At 37.9% G+C, this 19,394-nt stretch overlaps 1 protein-coding gene across 2 annotated transcripts in view; it reads left to right on the top strand.

The window, feature by feature from the left end:
• Positions 1 to 17,940, top strand: part of LOC143677338 (uncharacterized) — a 124,191-nt gene extending 106,251 nt beyond the window's left edge. The window contains exons 2-5 of one of the 2 annotated variants that reach the window (XM_077153201.1): positions 14,078 to 14,204; positions 15,087 to 15,182; positions 15,707 to 15,789; positions 16,251 to 17,940. In XM_077153201.1, coding sequence (XP_077009316.1) covers positions 14,078 to 14,204; positions 15,087 to 15,182; positions 15,707 to 15,789; positions 16,251 to 17,720 — 1,776 coding nt within the window. In that variant the 3' untranslated portion in view covers positions 17,721 to 17,940. Of the gene's footprint in view, positions 1 to 14,077; positions 14,205 to 15,086; positions 15,183 to 15,706; positions 15,790 to 16,247 lie in introns of both variants that reach the window. The other variant, XM_077153200.1, reaches the window with a different exon arrangement.
• The last annotated feature ends 1,454 nt before the right edge of the window (positions 17,941 to 19,394 follow it).

Below are 19,394 nucleotides of genomic sequence, written 5' to 3'. Positions count from 1 at the left end.
CCTTTAGTATTTCTTGCAGAGCTGGTCTCTTGGTCACAAGTTCTCTCAGTGACTTTTTGTCTGAGAATGTTTTAATTTCTCCCTCATTTTTGAAGGACAATTTTGCTGGATATAGGAGTCTTGGTTGGCAGTTTTTCTCTTTTAGTAATTTAAATATATCATCCCACTGTCTTCTAGCTTCCATGGTTTCTGCTGAGAAATCTACACATAGTCTTATTGGGTTTCCCTTGTCTGTGATGGATTGTTTTTCTCTTGTTGCTTTCAAGATCCTCTCTTTCTCTTTGACCTGACATTCTAACTAGTAAGTGTCTTGGTGAACACCTATTTGGGTCTAATCTCTTTGGGGTGCGCTGCACTTCTTGGATCTGTAATTTTAGGTCTTTCATAAGAGTTGGGAAATTTTCAGTGAAAATTTCTTCCATTAGTTTTTCTCCTCCTTTTCCCTTCTCTTCTCCTTCTGGGACACCCATAATACGTATATTTGTGCGGTTGATATTGTCCTTGAGTTCCCTGATACCCTGTTCAAATTTTTCCATTCTTTTCCCGATAGTTTCTGTTTGTTTTTGGAATTCAGATGTTCCATCCTCCAAATCACTAATTCTATCTTCTATCTCTATAAATCTATCATTGTAGGTATCCATTGTTTTTTCCATCTTTTCTACTTTATCCTTCACTTCCATAAGTTCTGTGATTTGTTTTTTCAGTTTTTCTATTTCTTCTTTATGTTCAGCCCATGTCTTCTTCATGTCCTCCCTCAATATATCGATTTCATTTTTGAAGAGGTTTTCCATTTCTGTTCGTATATTCAGCATTAGTTGTCTCAGCTCTTGTATCTCATTTGAACTATTGGTTTGTTCCTTTGACTGGGCCATATTCTCAATCTTCTGAGCGTGGACCGTTATCTTCTGCTGCTGGCGTCTGGGCATTTAGTCAGATTTCCCTGGGTGTCGGACCCAACAAGGTTGTAAGATTTTTGTCTGAAATCTCTGGGTTCTGTTTTTCTTATCCTGCCCAGTAGGTGGCGCTCGTGGCACACGTTTGTCTCACGTGTTTGGAAGGGATCCTCCCGGTCACCGATCCGCGGCCTGGGGATTTCTGATACAATTCTCTCCGCTGGTTCGGGGGGCCGCGCGTGGTGGGGGCGTCAGCCGCCACGGCTTGAGGGGACCCTGTGGCTGGTCACCGGCCGCCGCGGCCTGTGGAATTCCCCACCGGACCAGGAAGCCGCCCGTGGGGGACGGCCACCGCGGCTTGGGTAGCCCTCTGATCCGAGACTCGTAGCCGGACCAGGAAGCCGCCCGCAAAAGAGGGGCGCCGGCCGCCTCGGCTTGGAAAACTTGCCTCTCTGAGACTCTCAGCCGGCCTGGGAAGGAGGGAGGGAGGAGCTCCGGCCGCCACAGGTGCCGCTGCTCGGGAAATCGCGTGCCGCTCGGGGATCTCACCGCAGCCGAGTCTCGCAGTCAGACTGGTCAGTTCAGACTGGGGTACGCTGTGTGTCCATTCCCTGCCATGGCCCCGGGAGCTGTTCTGCACTGTTTCAGTTCACCTAGTAGTTGCTTTGGAGGAGGAACTAAGACGCACGTACCTTACTAAGCCGCCATCTTGGCCCCGCCAGCCTCGCATGATTTTTTTTTACTGGAGATCTTTATACATGCAATGCACTTATTGTCTACTGTACAGTCTTTTCTACCAGAAGAATTTACTTTAGTATTTCTTTTAGTGGGGGACATAGTGGTAAGAAACTCCATTACCCTTTATGTGAGAATGTCTTAATTCCCTTTCATTTTCTTGCCCATTTAAAAATTTAAAAAAAATTTTTTTTCTATTATTAGAGAAGTTGAGTTTTGGGAACATTCATTCATAAAATATAGGACTCCCATCGACCTCTGGGGAAAAAAATGAATTGTGAAACATTGCTGGTCATTTTGCATCATATGTGTGACTTTCTTAGAATGTAAAAATGCAGGTCCTGATTCCATACGTTTAGGATACGATGTTTGATTCTGCTTTTCTACTAAGCTCGTAGATATGCTAATGCTGAAGGTCTTTACCACACATTATGAGTACAAAGTCCCTGATTTGAGACTTAGCTTCCTTCCTTAGAGAACTTCTTCTCAAACTTTGATCCCTATTGGATTACACTTGGGCTTTTCATTTTCAAACTCTAGACATCCAGATCACACCCAAGAATAGTTAAATGAGAATTTCTGATTATTAGACCCAGATACTAGAATTTGTTAAAACTCCCAGGAGGTTCAGTGTGCAGATGACTTTTGAGGCCCATTCTCTTATGTAATATGGGAAACTTCTACATTAAATATGCAAGTAACCATAAGAACAATAGCTTTTTTTAATAAAAGGATTTTTTTTCATTTATACATTATGTTTCATTTATACTAGGCTTATGTATCTCACAGTGTTTTTGTGACAATACTTGTAAACCATATTGATTTAAAAATCTAAAATTAGGGTATTAATAAGTGAAACCCTTGAATTTCAATAAAATATAGCTTCAGATTCTTAATAAGAAAACAAAGATATGTATGTACTTTGGGTAGGTACTTAAATTTTTAACAGTTTTATTCATAAACCACAAAATCCATCCAAATTATACAATCAGTGGTTTAATCAAATAGTTATGCATTCATCACCACAATCCATATGAGAACATTCCCATTTACTCTGAAAATAAAGAAAAAAATTTTATACCCCTCCCTTATATCCTTTTGTTATTGATTGACATTTCACTTTTTAATAGTGCCTTTCCTACACTTAATGAAAAACCATTATAAGGCTACTGCTAACATAGTCCTTAATTTTCATTTATTGCATTTTTCCCCATATAGCACCCCACCACTCACATTTTGTAATAGTGGCATGGATTTGTTCTAGTTCATATAAAATCTTTCTTATATTTGTACAGTTAACCATCAGCATCCACTTTAGGATTCACTAAGTTATGAGTCTCAGTTTTTTTTTTTTTACATGGGCAGGCACCGGGAATCGAACCCGGGTCCTCGGGCATGGCAGGCAAGCACTCTTACCTGCTGAGCTACTGTGGCCCGCCCTGAGTCTCAGTTTTATCCTCTAGCTTTTCTTCTGCTAATATACACAACCCCAATCTTTTTCAGTCATACAAAATGGATATATATATATATATATATATACCTTAAGAGAAACATGGAGTGAACAATGCAATGGCTAATATATTAGAAAGCTCTTACATGGACTGAAACAAATGTATGCCACTATTACAAGGTGTTAAAAATGGGATGGTGTGACAAGCAAAAGAAAATATAGGGAAAAGAGTGGAAAAATATGAGCAGGAACTCAGGGAATTGAAGGACAACATGAAGTGCATGAATATACGTGTTGTGGGTATCCCAGAAGGAGAAGAGAAGGGAAAAGTAGGAGAAAAACTAATGGAGGAAATAATCACTGAAAATTTCCCAACTCTTATGAAAGACTTAAAATTACAGATCCAAGAAGTGCAGCGAATCCCAAAGAGAACAGCTCCAAGTAAATGTACTCTAAGACACTTACTAGTATCAGAATGTCAGATGTCAAAGAGAAAGAGAAAATCTTGAAGGCAGCAAGAGAAAAACAATCCATCACATACAAGGGAAGCCCAATAAGACTATGCGTAGATTTCTCAGTGGAAACCTCCCATCACATACAAGGGAAGCCCAATAAGACTATGCGTAGATTTCTCAGTGAAGTTCCCCAAAAAGAAAAGTCCAGGGCCAGATGGCTTCACATGTGAATTCTACCAAACATTCAAGAAAGAATTAGTACCAATCCTGCTCAAATTCTTCTGAAGAGAAGGGAAAGCTACCTATTTCATTCTATGAAGTCAACATCACCCTCATACCAAAGCCGGACAAAGATATTACAAGAAAAGAAAACTACAGACCAATCTCTCTAATGAATATAAATGCAAAAATCCTCAACAAAATTCTTGCAAATCGAATCCAGCAGCACATTACAAAAATTATACACCATGATCAAGTAGGATTCATCCCAGGTATGCAGGGATGGTTCAACAAAAGAAAATTAATGTAAACCATATCAACAAATCAAAGCAGAAAAACACATGATCATCTCGATTGATGCAGAAAAGGCATTTGACAATATTCCTCATCCTTTCCTGTTGAAAACACTTCGAAGGATAAGAATAGAAGGGAACTTCTTCAACATAATAAAGGGAATATATGAAAAACCCACAGCTAACATCATCCTCAACAGGGAAAAATTGAAAACTTCCCCCTAAGGTCAGGAACAGGACAAGGATGTCCACTGTCACCATTGTTATTCAACATTGTATTGGAAGTCCTAGCCAGAACAGTTAGATGAGGAAAAGAAATACAAGGCATCAAAATTGGAAAGGAAGAAGTAAAACTCTCACTGTTTGCAGGTGATGTGATACTATATGTCGAAAACCCCGAAAAATCCACAGCAAAACTGCTAGAGCTAATAAATGAGTACAGCAAAGTGGCAGGTTACAAGATCAACACTAAAAATCTGTAGTGTTTCTATACACTAGTAATGAACAATCTGAGGGGAAATCCAGAAAGAAATTCCATTTACCATTGCAACCAAAAGAATAAAACATTTAGGAATAAACTTAACTAACAATACAAAAGATCTATACAAAGAAAACTATGAGAAATTGTCAAAAGAAATCACAGAAGACCTAAATAAATGGAAGGGCATACTGTGTTCATGGATTGGAAGACTAAATATAGTTAAGATGTCAATTCTACCTAAATTGATTTACATATTCAATGCAATGCCAATTAAAGCCTCAGAAACTTACTTTTCAGAAATAGAGAAACCAATAACCAAATTTATCTGGAGGGGCAGGGTGCCCTGACTACCTAAAAATATCCTTAGAAAGAAAAATGAAGTTGAGGGCCTCATGCTACCTGACTTTAATAAGGAATATTATGAAGCTATAGTGGTCAAAACAGCATGGTACTGGCATAAAGGTAGCTATACTGACCAATGGAATCAAATAGAGCGTTCAGATATAGACCCTCTTATCTATGGATAACTGATCTTTGTTAAGGCGGTGTACTGGTTTGAAAGGATGTATGTCCCCTAGAAAAGCCATGTTTTAATCTAAATACCATTTTGTAATGGCAGAATAATCCCTATTTAACAGTGTGTTTGAATCTGTAATTCGATCATCTCCCTGGAGATGTAACCTAATCAAGAGTGGTTGTTAAGCTGGATTAGGTAGGTGACGACATGTCTCCACCATTTGGGTGGTCTTAATTAGTTTCTGAGTCCTATAAAAGAGGAAACATTTTGGGGAGTGGGAGAGATTCAGAGAGAGAGCACAGCAGAATGGCACAGCCACAAGAAGCTGAGTCCACAAGCCAGTGACCTTTGGAGATGAAGATGGAAAATGCCTCCTGGGGAGCTTGATGAAACAGGAAGCCAGGAGAAGAAGGTAGCATATGATGCCGTGTTCACCATGTGCCCTTCCAGGCGAGAGAGGAACCCTGACCGTGTTCACCATGTGCCTTTCCAGATGAGAGAGAAACTCTGAACTTCATTGGCCTTCTTGAATCAAGGTATCTTGCCCTGGATGCCTTAGATTGGACATTTCTTGTTTTAATCTGGACATCTTCTCAGCATTAGAAATGTAAACTAGCAACTTATTAAATTCCCCTTTTTAAAAGCCATTCTTTTTCTGGTGTATTGAATTTTGGCAGCTAGCAAACTAGAACAGGCAGTCAAGCCAAGTCACCTGGGACAGAACAGTCTCTTCAATAAATGGTGCCTAGAGAACTGAATATCCACATGCAAAAGAATGAAAGAAGATCCTTATCTTGCACCCTGTACAAAAATTAATGCAAAATGGATTAAAGACCTAAACATTAGATCTAAGACCATAAAACCTTTAGAAGAAAATGGAGGGAAATATCTTATCAGTCTTATAATAGGAGGCGGTTTCCTAAACCTTATACCCAAAGCACAAGCATTGAAGAAATAAGTAAGTGTTAACTCCTCGAAATAGAACACTTTTGTGCATCAAAGATCTTTGATGCACAAAAGACAGCCTACGCAATGGGGGAAAATATTTGGAAATGACGTATCAGATACAGGTCTAGTATCCAGAATATATAAAGAGATTGTTCAACTCAATAACAAAAAGACAGACAACTCAGTTTCAAAATGGGCAAAAGACATGAACAGACACTTCTCAGAAGAGGAAATACTAATGGCCAAAAGGCACATAAAGAGATGCTTAACTTCCCTGGCTGTAGGGAAATGCAAATCAAAACCACATTGAGAGGGCGGGCCACGGTGGCTCAGCAGGTAAGAGTGCTTGCCTGCCATGCCCAAGGACCCGGGTTCGATTCCCAGTGCCTGCCCATGTAAAAAAAAAAAAAAAAAAAAAAACCACATTGAGATATCTCACACCCACCAGAATGGCCATTATCAATTAAACAGAAAACGACAAATTCTAGAGAGGATGTGGAGAAAGAGGCACACTTATCCACTGTTGGGAATGTAAAATGGTACAACAGCTGTGGAAGGCAGTGTGGCGGTTCCTCAGGAAGCTAAGTAGAGAATTGCCATATGATCCAGCAATACCATTGCTTGGTATCTACTCAAAGAACATGAGGGCAAGAACACAAATGGACATTCACACACCAGTGTTACAGCAGCAGCATTTACAATTGCCAAGAGATGGAAACAGCCAAAATGTCCATCAACAGACGAGTGGCTAAGCAAGTTGTGGTATATACATACGATGGAATATTATGCAGCTTTAAGACAGAATAAAGTTATGAAGCATGTAACAACATGGATGGACCTTAAGAACATTATGCTGTGTGAAATTAGCCAGGAACAAAAGGACAAATACTGTATGGTCTCACTGATATGAACTGACATTATCGAATGAACTTGGAGAATTTCAGTTGGTAACAGAGACCATCAGGAGATAGAAATAGAGTAGATATTGGGTAATTGGAGCTGAAGGGATACAGATTGTGTAACAGGACTGATTGTGAAAATTCAGAAATGGATACCACAATACTACCTGACTGTAATACAATAATGTTAGAACACTGAATGAAGGTGAATGTGAGAATGATAGAGGGAGGCGGCCTGGAGCACAAATGAAATCAGAAGGAAAGATAGACAATAAAGACTGAGATGGTGTAACCTAGGAATGCCTAGAGTGTACAATATAGTGACTAATTTTGCAAATTTAAAAATGTTTCTGCATGAGGAAGAACAAAGAAATGACAATAATACAGGGTGTTGAAAATAGATGGTAATTAATATTTTAAACTTTAATGTATGTGTGAGACAACAAAAAATGTTTTTGGTATAAAATTTATATTTTGACTAGTGCATTTCCTAATATAACTAATGTGTATAGCTTAATCGAACACCATAGTACTTGGAACCTTGTGTAGGGCAGGAGATTTTGTAGGTTTGTCCAGAGTGATGCCCAGATAAATCCCAGAGCAATTTGAACAGTGAATTGGGAAGTATTTGTAGAGTCCCCTAGAGGGAATGGTGAGAAAGGGGGAAAATTCAGCTTCCTCAAGTGGAGAATTCTTGATATTCTCACAGGCGGTGGGGACAGCCAAAGCAATAGGCCAAGCCTCCAATCTTGGGGTTTGTTAATCCCGCAAAGGATAGGTAGGCTAAGCCTACCTAAAATTAGGCCTAAGAGTCACTCCCAAGAGAACCTCTTCTGTGGCTCAGATGTGGCCTCTCTCTTTCAGTCGACACAGCAAGCAAACTCACTGCCCTCCCCCTCTCTATGCGGGACATGACTCCCAGGGTGTGAACCTTCCTGGCAGTGTGAAACAGAAATCCTAGAATGAGCTAGGACTCAGCATCATGGGATCGAGAAAATCTTCTTGACCAAAAGGAGGAGAAGTGAAATGAGAGAAAATAAAGTGTCAGTGGTTGAGAGATTTCATGCAGAGTCGAGAGGTTATCCTGGAGGTTATTCTTATGCATTCAATAGATATCACCTTGTTAGTCAAGATGTAATGGAGAGACTGGAGGGAATTGCCTGAAAATGTGGACCTGTTCTCTGGTGGCCATGTTTCTTGAAGATAATTGTATGATGATATGGCTGTTGCAGTGTGACCGTGTGGTTGTGAGATCCCAGTGTCTCATGCTCCTTTTGTCTACCTTATTGATGGACAAGTAAAACATATGGATTAAAAATAAATAAATAATAGGGGGAACAAATGTTAAAATAAATTTAGTAGATTGAAATACTGGTGATCGGTGAAGGGGAGGGAAGGGGTATAGTATATATGAATTTTTTTCTGTTGTCTTTTTATTGCTTTTTCTGAATTGATGGAAATGTTCTAAGAAATGATCATGATCAGTATGCAACTATGTGATGATATTGTGAATTACAGATTATATATGTCGGATGGAATGATCATATGTTAAGAATGTTTGCATTTTTTTGTTGTATTTTTTTAAAAAAAATAAAAATTGATAAAAAATTGTTTTAAATGGTGTGTTATATGGGAAAATACAATTAATGCAAACTAAGGTCTGTGGTTAATAGTAACATTGTAATACCCTTGCATTAATTGTAATGAAGATACTGCCAAAACTAAATATCAGTTGAATAGGGGGATGTAAGAGACAGGAATGGGATTTTTGTCTTTTTTTCCAAAGAAATGGGAATGTTCTCATATATAAAGTGGTGAATGCATAATGTGATTGTACACTTCAGATGAGTTGTATGGTGTGTGAATAAAACGTTAAAACAAGTTGAGGGCCACATGTGCTGAATTGGATGTAGAGAAAAGGGTTCACTGTTGACAGCGAAGTGAAAATGTGCAGCCACTCTGAGTTTGGGGTGGCAGTTCATCAGGAATCTGAATTGCCATATGATCTGGCAGTCCCATTGGTAGGTATGTTCTTGGAGAAACAGAAGGCAGGGACACAAATAGACATTTGCACACCAGTGTTTATGGTGGCATTATTCATGATTTCTAGCCTATGGAGGTGGCCCATTGACTGATGATTGGAGGGGCAAACCATAGTGTATACATACAGCAAAATATTGTGCAACTGCAGGAAGGAATGTGTTCATGATGCATGCAGCAACATGAATGAACTTTGAGAACTGTGTTAAATGATATGGGCCAAAGAGAAAGGAACAGATATGCGGTCTCACTAATGTAATCCAGCTATAATGAACAAATTTGGCGAGAGTTAAATTTGAAAGCATTGATAATCAGAAGATGGAAAATGGGCAGAGATTGGGCAAATGATGTTTAAGGGCTACAGAATGTTTAATAAGGTTGATTATAAATGTTTGGAAATGGATAGGACAAAACTGTGTGATGGTAACACAATACTTTAAGTGTCACTAACAAAGTTGAGTGTATGTATGGTACCTAAATTTTAATTTTTAACCCTGGAAAAGATACTTATGAAATGGACTTAGCAATTTATCTTAGAAGAATTAGTAAACATCTTTAGCATGACCTAGGAAGTACTGTATGTTCTCTCCCCTACCTTTCCCCTTCTGTTTCAGCTTAGTGACCTATTTCATTATTTCCCCACATGTGCAATCCACATTTTCTGATATTACTCTTAATGAAAGTCTGAATTTTACAATATGTACTTTTTGCTCCATATACCCGTTATTAACTCTTTGTTCAACTGTCATGTATTTGCACTCGTTGATGAAATAACTTATTTATATTTGTAGCTTTAATCATAAATATTATCCACCACAATGTTGACTGTTAAACAGTCCCATATTTTAACCTCTGGCTTTCCTTCTGGTGACATACACAACTCAAAACAATCCCATTCAGTCATATTCCCCTTCCATTCAGGATTATTACTCATAATCCCAATAATGAGCTGCCATTACCTCCTTCCATTTCCAAACATATAAATTCATTCTTCTTAAAATTTCTGTACATATTAAGCAACCCCTCCCCATTCTCTAACCTCATTCTATCTCTTGGTACCCTGTATTCTACATTTTATGACTACAAGTTTACATATTCTGGTCAGTTTATTGTGTCAGCTTGAAACAGTTGTGTACCCAAGAATAGTCATGTTTTTAAACTCTCATTCATATTATTGGATATGGGATCTTTTTATTAATTTGTTTCCATGGAAATATGACCCACCCAGTTGTGGGTGGGACCTTTTGAGTAAGTGGTTTCCATGGAGATGTGTATCCACCCATTCAAGGTAAGTGGCTTAGTAGAGTCCATTAATGGGAAACCAGTTTGGAAAAAGCTTCAGAGCCAACGCAGAAAAAGAGGTGTTTGGAGGTACAGAAAGAAAATGCCCCCGGGGAAGCTGTGTGAAACGAGAAGCCAGGAGAGAAAGCTAGCAGACGTTACCATGTGCCTTTGCAGCTGACAGAGAAACCCTGAATGTCATTGGCACTTTCCAGAGTCAAGGGCTCTTACTCTGGATACCTTATTTGGACATTTTATGGCCTTAGATTTTAAACTTGTAACTTAATAAATTCCCTTTATAAAAGCCATTCTATTTCTGGTATATTGCATTTCTAGCAGCTTTAACAAACTAATATATTCATATTAGTGAAATCATATATCTGTCCCTTTGTATCTAACTTATTTCATTTAGCATTATGTCCTCAAGGTTCATTCATGCTATCGTGTGCTTCAATACTTCATTCCTTCTTACTGCTGAATATTTCATACTATTACTATACCACATTTTCTTCATCCATTCATCTATTGATGGTTACTTGGGTTGTTTCCATCACTTGGCAATTGTGAATAATGCCACTATGAACATTGATGTGCAAATTTCTATTACCATTCCTGCTTTCAGATCTTCTGAGTGTATACTGGGTAGCAAAATAGATGGTGCATAGGACAGTGCAATATTTAATTTTCTGAGGAACCACCAAATTGTTTCCCACAGCAACTATACATTTTTACTTTCCCTCCAACAGTGAATAAGTGATTCTATTTCTTCACATCCTCTCTAACGCTTGTAGTTTACTGTTTGTCTAATAGTGACCATTCTAATGGGTGTGAAATATCTTCTGGTTTTGATTTTTGTTTCCCTAATAGCTAGTGAAGATGGCCATTATTTCATGTGCATTTTAGCTATTTGTGTTTCCTCTTTGAGAAAGGTCTACTTCAGTCTTTTTGCCCATTTTTAAATTTTTTCTTTCTTATTGTTGAGTTGAAGAATTTCTTTATGTATTGTGTATCGGACCCTTAGCAGATAGGTGGTTACCAAATATTTTTTTTCCCATTGAATCACCTGCCTTTTCACCCTTCTTAGAAAGTCCTTGTATACAGAAATATCCAGTCTTGAGGTGGTCCTATTTATCTATTTTTTTCTTTTGTTGCAAGAGCTTGGAGTGTAAGATCTAAGAAGCTGCCTTCTATAATTTGGTCTTGAAGATATGTCCCGATATTTTCTTCTAGGAGTTTTATAGTACTGGCTCTTATAGTTAGCTCTTTAAACCAGGTTGAATTCAGTTTTGTACAGGGAGTGTGATAGGGGTCCTCTTTCATTCCTTTGAATATGGATATCTAGTTCTTCCAGCACCATTTATTGAAGAGACCATTCTGCCCCAGTTTATTGGACTTGAGGGCATTGTCAAAAATCAATTGACTATAGATCTATACTCTCAATCCAATTCCACTGATCAGTATGTCTGTCTTTATGCCAGTTGAATGCTGCTTTTTTTTCCCCAAAACATCTCATATGCTTTGTTCCTTCCTGTTTTCTGTCTTTATTTTATTATTCATGTACCCATATGCTGAATAAACAGGAGTGTCAGTTTTAAGGTTTCTGCAATCAGATGGTCACATGATAAAAGCTATATAGTTTTACAATCATTATCAAAGATCAAGGCTACAAGGATTACAGTTCAGCAGTTGTAGCTATTTCCTTCCAGGTATTCTAATACAATAGAGACTAAATGAAATATCTATGTAATGAGTCAGTACTCATAATAATTTGTTAGATACTAATTTCTCAGTTATACCTCCTCCCTCTCATTTGATCATTTTCTCAGTATTCAGGGATATCTGGGCAATGACCATTTTAGCTTTGTAGCTGGATGTTGATATTTTGGGATATAAGAATAAAACTGGTTGATGTTCTCGGAGATACAGGTGTTTGTGGGTTTCAGAGAGGATCTGGCAAAGGAACAATCTGGAGGCCTTATGTTTCTTAAAAATAAACTTATATAGAATCTTAGAACCCAGGGTATTTTCTAGGATTTTCAGGAATACTATTGGAGCATGGCATACTGTGGCAATTTTTAATACCTGGCTGCAGGTTGTATAGGAGCATCCTCCAGAATGACCTATAGATTCTATTTGAAACCTCTCAGCCACTGAAACTTTATTTTGTTCTATTTCTTTCCCCCCTTTTGGTCAAGAAGGCATTCTCAATCCCTTAATGCCAAATCCAGGATCATCCCTGCAAGTCTCGTATTGTAGAGGTATCTACATCTCTCTTCATTGTTGTCAGTGTTTGCCTCATATTATTTTGGGACATTCTGGATCGGTGCATTCTTATTTATGATTGTTATGTGCTTTTGGTGAATTGTTCCTATATTAATACGTAGTGTCCTGCTTTGTCACTTTTAATTGTTTTACATTTGAAGTCTTAATTTGTTTGATATTAGTGTAGCTATCCCTACTCTATTCTGATTGTTGTTTGTGTAAAACATATTTTTCCAGCCTCTTGCTTTCAATCTGTTTTTGTCCTTGGCTTTAAAGTGAGTCTCTTGTAGATAGCATATAGATGGGTCATGTTTTTAAATCCATTCTGCTAGCCTTTGTCTTTCGATTGGCCAGTTTAATCCCTTAGCATTTAAAGTTATTTCTCTAAAGGTAGTATTCTCCCATTTTATCTTTTGTGTTTTATGTGTTCTTTCGTATTATTTTTTTTACCTTTACTGATAATCTTTATTTCTATACTCTTTCCCCAAATCTCTGTCCTGTCTTTCCCTACCTAATACTCTGTTTAGTATTTCTTATAAAGCAGATCTCTTGTTCAGACTCTAAATGTGTTTGTCTGGGAGTTTTGAGAAATCTCCACATACAGAGAGTCCAACCATATTATACAGTCTTTGACTCACAGTATCATCACATAGTTGTATTTTCTTCATCATGATCATATTTAGAATATTTATATCACTCCAGAAAAAAAAAAATAAAAAGAAAGAAAAAGAACTCATACACCCCAGACTCCTTACCCCTCCCTCTCATTGACCAACAGTATTTCACCCAATTTTTACCCTTCACCTCCCCGTTTAATTTTCTTACTCCTCTGTTCATATGCTGGATAAATGGAGTCACTCACAAGGTTTTTATAATCACATGGTCACACCATAAAAGCTATATAGTTATACACAGTCCTCTTCAAGAATGAAGGCTATTGAAACATAGTTCAGCACTTTCAGGTACTTCCCTTTAGCTGCTGCAATACACCATTAACTAAAAAGGGACATCTATATAATGTATAAGAATAACCTCCAGGATAACCTCTCGACTCTGTTTGAAATCTCTCAGCCACTGAGACTTCATTTTGTCTCATTTCTCTCTTCACCTTTTAGTCAAGAAGGCTTTCTCATTCCCATAATGCCAGATACTTGCTCATCCCTAGTAGTCAGGTCCCACGTTGCTGCAGAGATTTACACCTCTCAGAGTTATGTTCCATGTAAGCTGGAGAGGAGTGAGTTCACCTGCTGAGTTGGCTTAGCGAGAGAGAGGCGGCATCTGAGCAACAAAAGAGGTTCTCTGTGGGTATTTCCTTTTAGGCATAATTATCAGTAGTAGGCTTAGCTTCTCCTTTGCAGGAATAAGCTTCATAAGGATGAGTCTGTGTGTATTTGGAATGTCGTGTCTGTGAGTGTATCTGAATGGCAAATGGCCATTCACATTGAGATTGATCTTACTGAAACTCCAAATACTTTTTTTTCCCAAACACTTTTATAGCTTCATAGATACAGTCCCTGCTTACTCAGTGCTGTCATTTTGAGCACCATACTCAGGAAATTGGTAAGGACATTCCTGTATGAACCCATATTTCTGTTACATTTTAGGAGTTAATGACCTTCAGTGATGTAGCTATAGATTTCACACAGGAAGAATGGGCCCTCCTAGATGGACCCCAGAGAAAGCTATTCATAGAAGTGATGCTGGAGAATATTAGTCATCTGGTCTCAGTGGGTGAGTCTCTCAGAATTCATCTATCATTGATATCTATCTAGACTATCTTGTCCCTGTCTATATATCTGTCATATATTGTATATTATTTATTCAAGTGTTTAGGTCAGCTTCTCCATATTGTTGGATAACCTTTTTATATTCTTTATATTCTTATATCTTATATTGTTAAAGCATTAAATTATTTTATAACACATACAACTGCCTAAATAAAATGTTTCTTTACTTTTTTACTTAAATCTACTTCAGCTCCATAGAAATTAATCGTCCTGACCACAGATTAATGTCTTTCTTGAATCTCAATCTCCAACACTTATATCTGTGCTTCCAATGAATAATTTTTGAATGGGTTAGTAAGTGACTAAACATTTTGAAATAATTATCCTGCTCTGAGGAATATACTGAGATATTGGAACACAATAGTAAAACCATGTATATATGTTAAGAATTTAGATTGTTTTGGTGAAGTTTATTATTTTTTAAAAAAATAATCACTGTGGAAATAGAATTTCTCCACATTTATAATATGAAGGATTCTCCCTTCGCTCTTTGAAATTTTGCAAAGATGGCAACAACCAGAGGTTCCCTTTCTAATGGCCACAAGGTAAGACATTACTCATTTGCTCATGATATACTGTTAGTATTCTGAGCATAATTTCCTTTAAACTTCAGCAGGGTCAACAACAATGTAGGTCCCTACTGTAATATGAACAAGGCCAACAGTTACCTGTGGCTGGTGAAATATTGTCAGTTTTCTGTACCCAAAGTATTTTTGTATTTGTGATCTCCAATTATAATCTTTCTCCTTGGTGGCGTGACATGGACTTGATAATGTAGTTATTTGCACTTAACGCAAAATCTTGGTATCTTTTTTCCTACAAACAGGATGTCGGGTCTTTATATCAGATGTGCTTTGCAAGATGGCACAAGGAGAAGAACTGTGGAGAAAAGGAATAAGATTTCTCCAAAACCAGAGTCAAGGTGAGTGCTAGGAACCTGTGCATCACAGAAGCTCCTAATCAGTTACTGAGTAGGTCCTTCAGAATATCAACCTCAGGTTTCCTTAAGTGAGTTATGATTTTTGAAATGTGTGTAAAGATACTGGGGCATTTTTCTTCATATGTGTTCATTATACTCTATACTATTCAAGCAGTATTCAAGTGTCTTTGACTTTCTGCAAGAAATGATTCATATACTACTGGAATTCAACTTTCTTGTAATGAACTGTGTCCTAGTCCTACTCTTGCAATATCTTCCCTGTTTATGTACCTGACCTCTCACCATGCCTTTATTTTCCTCACATTTCATCCCTAAAAATCTGATCTGGTATTTAATGAATGTCCCATGTTTTCTTCTGCCTAACGTATTCCTTAATTCAGTATTCTTTCCCAGCCAGGTGTCATTGTTTGAAATGTACTGTCAGGGTATTTAGAACTTTTGCACATTTTTCTTCCCCTTATGGTTCTCTAACAGTTTCTTGTTTTTTTTCCCCCCAATAATTACAGTCAGCAAAAGTACCTTTAAAAAACAAGAAGTGGTATTCATACAGTCTACCTGCAGGAAAGACACTTCCAACATCATGTCATTGGTAAGCTTCATTGGTATGAATCTTAGTTTTCCAAATAGATTCCTTTGGATAGAATGAATTAAGATTTCAGGTAATGTCAACTAGCTGTAAGTAATGTTGAGATGAAATGATAATCCAACAAAACTCTTTGATAGTTTGAATTTAAGGAAAAGTTAAACTGACCACAAAACTGACTTAGTTGTTATAAAAAGACAGTTGTGTAAGCATACTTCACATACATAAACTTTGAGATATTGTAAATTTCCAGTTGATTGGATGTGATTGATCAGCTGAAGCTGCGATGCTATAATAGAGAAAATCTCCATGCATGAAAGAGAATAACATGTATACCTAATAACATGTGGGAGATTTGAATTGGAGACTATCATTGAAAGATTAGTCTAGAATTAATATGTAGGTTAATGTAGAATTTAATGAATATGGACAAATATTTTAGTCTCTCATCTAACTTTCCACAGCAGATATCTCACACTCAGAGGAATTCCATTAAATGCAGTTATTTGCAAGAAGATTCCACTCACAGATCTACAGTGAGTCAACAAGCATTAATTCAAATGAGAAAGAAACTATATTTCCGCCAACCACTTGGGAAAGTCCTCAGTAAGCAATCATCTTTTAATCACACTAGAAGTATGTCACATGAATGTCATCAAAGCACTAAAACCTTTATTAAAAGCTCTGTAAACAGAAAATATAATGGAACTCACACTGGAGATAAACCATATGAATGCTTTCTATCTATGAAAACCTTCAGTCATTGCTATTCCCTTAAAGAACATGAGGGATCTCACACTGGAGAGAAAACTCATGAATGTCTTCTGTGTGGGAAAGCCTTCAATCACTGTTCCTCTCTTAAAATACATGAGAGATCACACACTGGAGAAAAACCTCATGTATGCCATCTATGTGGGAAAGCCTTCAGTCAGTCTGCTCACCTTCGAATACATGAGAGAACTCACACAGGAGAAAAACCTCATGAATGTCATCTATGTGGAAGAGCCTTCAGTCAATCTGCTCATCTTCGCCAACATGAGAGAACACATACAGGAGAGAAACCCCATGAATGTCATCTATGTGGAAAATCATTCAGTCATTCTTCTACCCTTCGCCAACATGAGAGAACTCATACAGGAGAGAAACCTCATGAATGTCACCTATGTGGAAAAGCCTTCAGTCAATCTGCCCATCTTCGCCTACATGAGAGAACTCACACAGGAGAGAAACCTCATGAATGTCATTTATGTGGGGAAGCCTTCAGTCATTCCTCTTCGCTTAAAATACATGAGAGATCTCACACTGGAGAGAAACCCCATAAATGTCAGCTGTGTGGGAAAGCCTTCAGTCAGTCTGCTCATCTTCGCCTACATGAGACATCTCATACAGGAGAGAAACCCTATGAATGTCATCTTTGTGGAAAAGCCTTCAATCAATCTGCTCATCTTCGCCGTCATGAGAGAACTCACACAGGAGAGAAACCTCATGAGTGTCATCTTTGTGGGAAAGCTTTTAGTCAATCTTCTAATCTTAGAAAACATGAGAGAAATCATACAGGAGAGAAACCCCATGAATGTCACCTATGTGGAAAAGCCTTTAGTCATTGCTCTTCCCTTAAAATACATGAAACATCTCACACGGGAGAAAAACCCCATGAATGTCATCTGTGTGGGAAAGCCTTCAGTCAATCAAGTCATCTTCGCCGACATGCAAGAACTCACACAGGAGAGAAATCCTATGAATGTCAGCTATGTGGGAAAGCCTTTAGTCATTGCTCTTCCCTTAAAATACATGAGAGATCTCACACTGGAGAGAAACCCTATGAATGTCATCGATGTGGGAAAGCTTTCATTCACTCTGGTCATCTTCGCCGACATGAGAGAACTCACATTGGAAATAAACCCCTTGAATGTAAAAGTGTTAAGTCAATCTTCTAATCTTAAAAAAGTGAGAGCTCACACAAAACAGAAACCTTATGGATGTTTTCTATGTTGAAAAGCTATTTGTCATCGATTTTCCCTTATAATAAATGAGAAATCTGAAAATGGGAACAAACCCCATGAATGTCATCTATGTGGAAAAGCTTTTTTTTCAGTTGTGTAGTGTTAATAAACATGAGAGAATACGTACAGGAGGTAAACCACCTGAATGCCACCTGTGGTAGTTACATTCAAGTCTCAGTTTGGCCAGGTGATGGTACCCAGTTCTGTTGGTGGGTGGACTTAAATCATTAGTACTTATATTTCATTCGTGCCTGATTACATCTAGAATTAGATGGGTGTAGTTCCTACATCTGGAGTCTGCTGGAAGTAGTTCCTTCCCTGTAATGAGCGATACTTAAAAGGATGGGTCACAAGAGAGAGAAGCAGTTCAGCCCAGAACTCATAGGTGGCACAGAACAGGCATCTTTTTGGCATGGAAATGCCCCAGTGGAAGCTGTTTGAAACCATAAGCCAAAAGAGAAAACCAGTATACATCACTGTTCTAGTTTGCTAGCTGCCGGAATGCAATATACCAGAAACAGAATGGCTTTTAAAAGGGGGAATTTAATAATCGGCTAGTTTACATCAGGTTACTAAATTACATCAAAATGTTCCAAATAAAGTAAGTCTGTAAAAGTGTCCAAATTAAGGCATCCAGGAAAAGATACCTTGGTTCAAGAAGGCTGATGAAGTTCAGGGTTTCTCTCAACTGTAAAGACAGATGCTGAACATAACATCATCATCTAGCTTCCTCTCCAGGCCTCTTGCTTCATGAAGCTCCTCCAGGGACATTCTCCTTCATCTCCAAAGGTTGCTGGCTGGTGGACTTGAGTTCTTGTGTCTCTGCTGCTTTCTCCATTCTCAAGCTTTGTCCAAAATGGTTTCTCTTCTAAAAGATTCAAGTAAACTAGTCAAGACCCACCTGTAATAGGTGGAGTCACATCTCCCTCTAATGATTGGATAATACCCACACCTGGGTGAGTCACCTCTCCATAGAGACAACCTAATCAACTTCCCAACCTACATTATTGAATAAGGATTAAATTAAACAGTTGTTCCCAAAGATTGATTAGGATTAAAACATGGCTTTTGTAGGGTACATAAATCCTTTCAAACTAGCACAGTCCTCATGTGCCATCTCATGTGGTAGTGGATTCCAGATAAAAGCCAACTGTTTTTCCTCTGAGAAACTAAACTTGTAGCAAAAGGAATTCTTTTTATAAAAGCCAATGCATTTCTGGTGTATTGAACTCTGGTAGCTTTTATCAAACTAAAGCAGGCTTTGGTACCAGAAAAGTGGGATGCTGCTGCAGTTTCAAATATAAGACATGGTAGAACAGATTTTTAAAGGGTTAGGGGAGAATTCTGGAGGGATTGTAAGGAGCTTCGAAGAGAAAGCCTATGTTGGTTGAAGAGACTGTTGGTAGAAATGCAGTCTCTAAGGATACTTTTGTTGAAACCTTCAGTGGAATTTGTGGAAAGTTCTATTGTTTATTGACTCTGATTCCTATATGCTGCATTCCAAGTCAACAAAATTTTTGTGAGTCCTTTATAAATGGAATCACTGCTGGTTGAACTAAAATAGACAGAAAAGGGGCAGATTGGAGAAGAAAAATTACTCCAAAGGCA

This window comes from Tamandua tetradactyla, chromosome 3 (assembly GCF_023851605.1).
Source record: "Tamandua tetradactyla isolate mTamTet1 chromosome 3, mTamTet1.pri, whole genome shotgun sequence".
Taxonomy (NCBI): Eukaryota; Metazoa; Chordata; class Mammalia; order Pilosa; family Myrmecophagidae; genus Tamandua; species Tamandua tetradactyla.
This window is presented reverse-complemented; position numbering and strand designations above follow the sequence as displayed.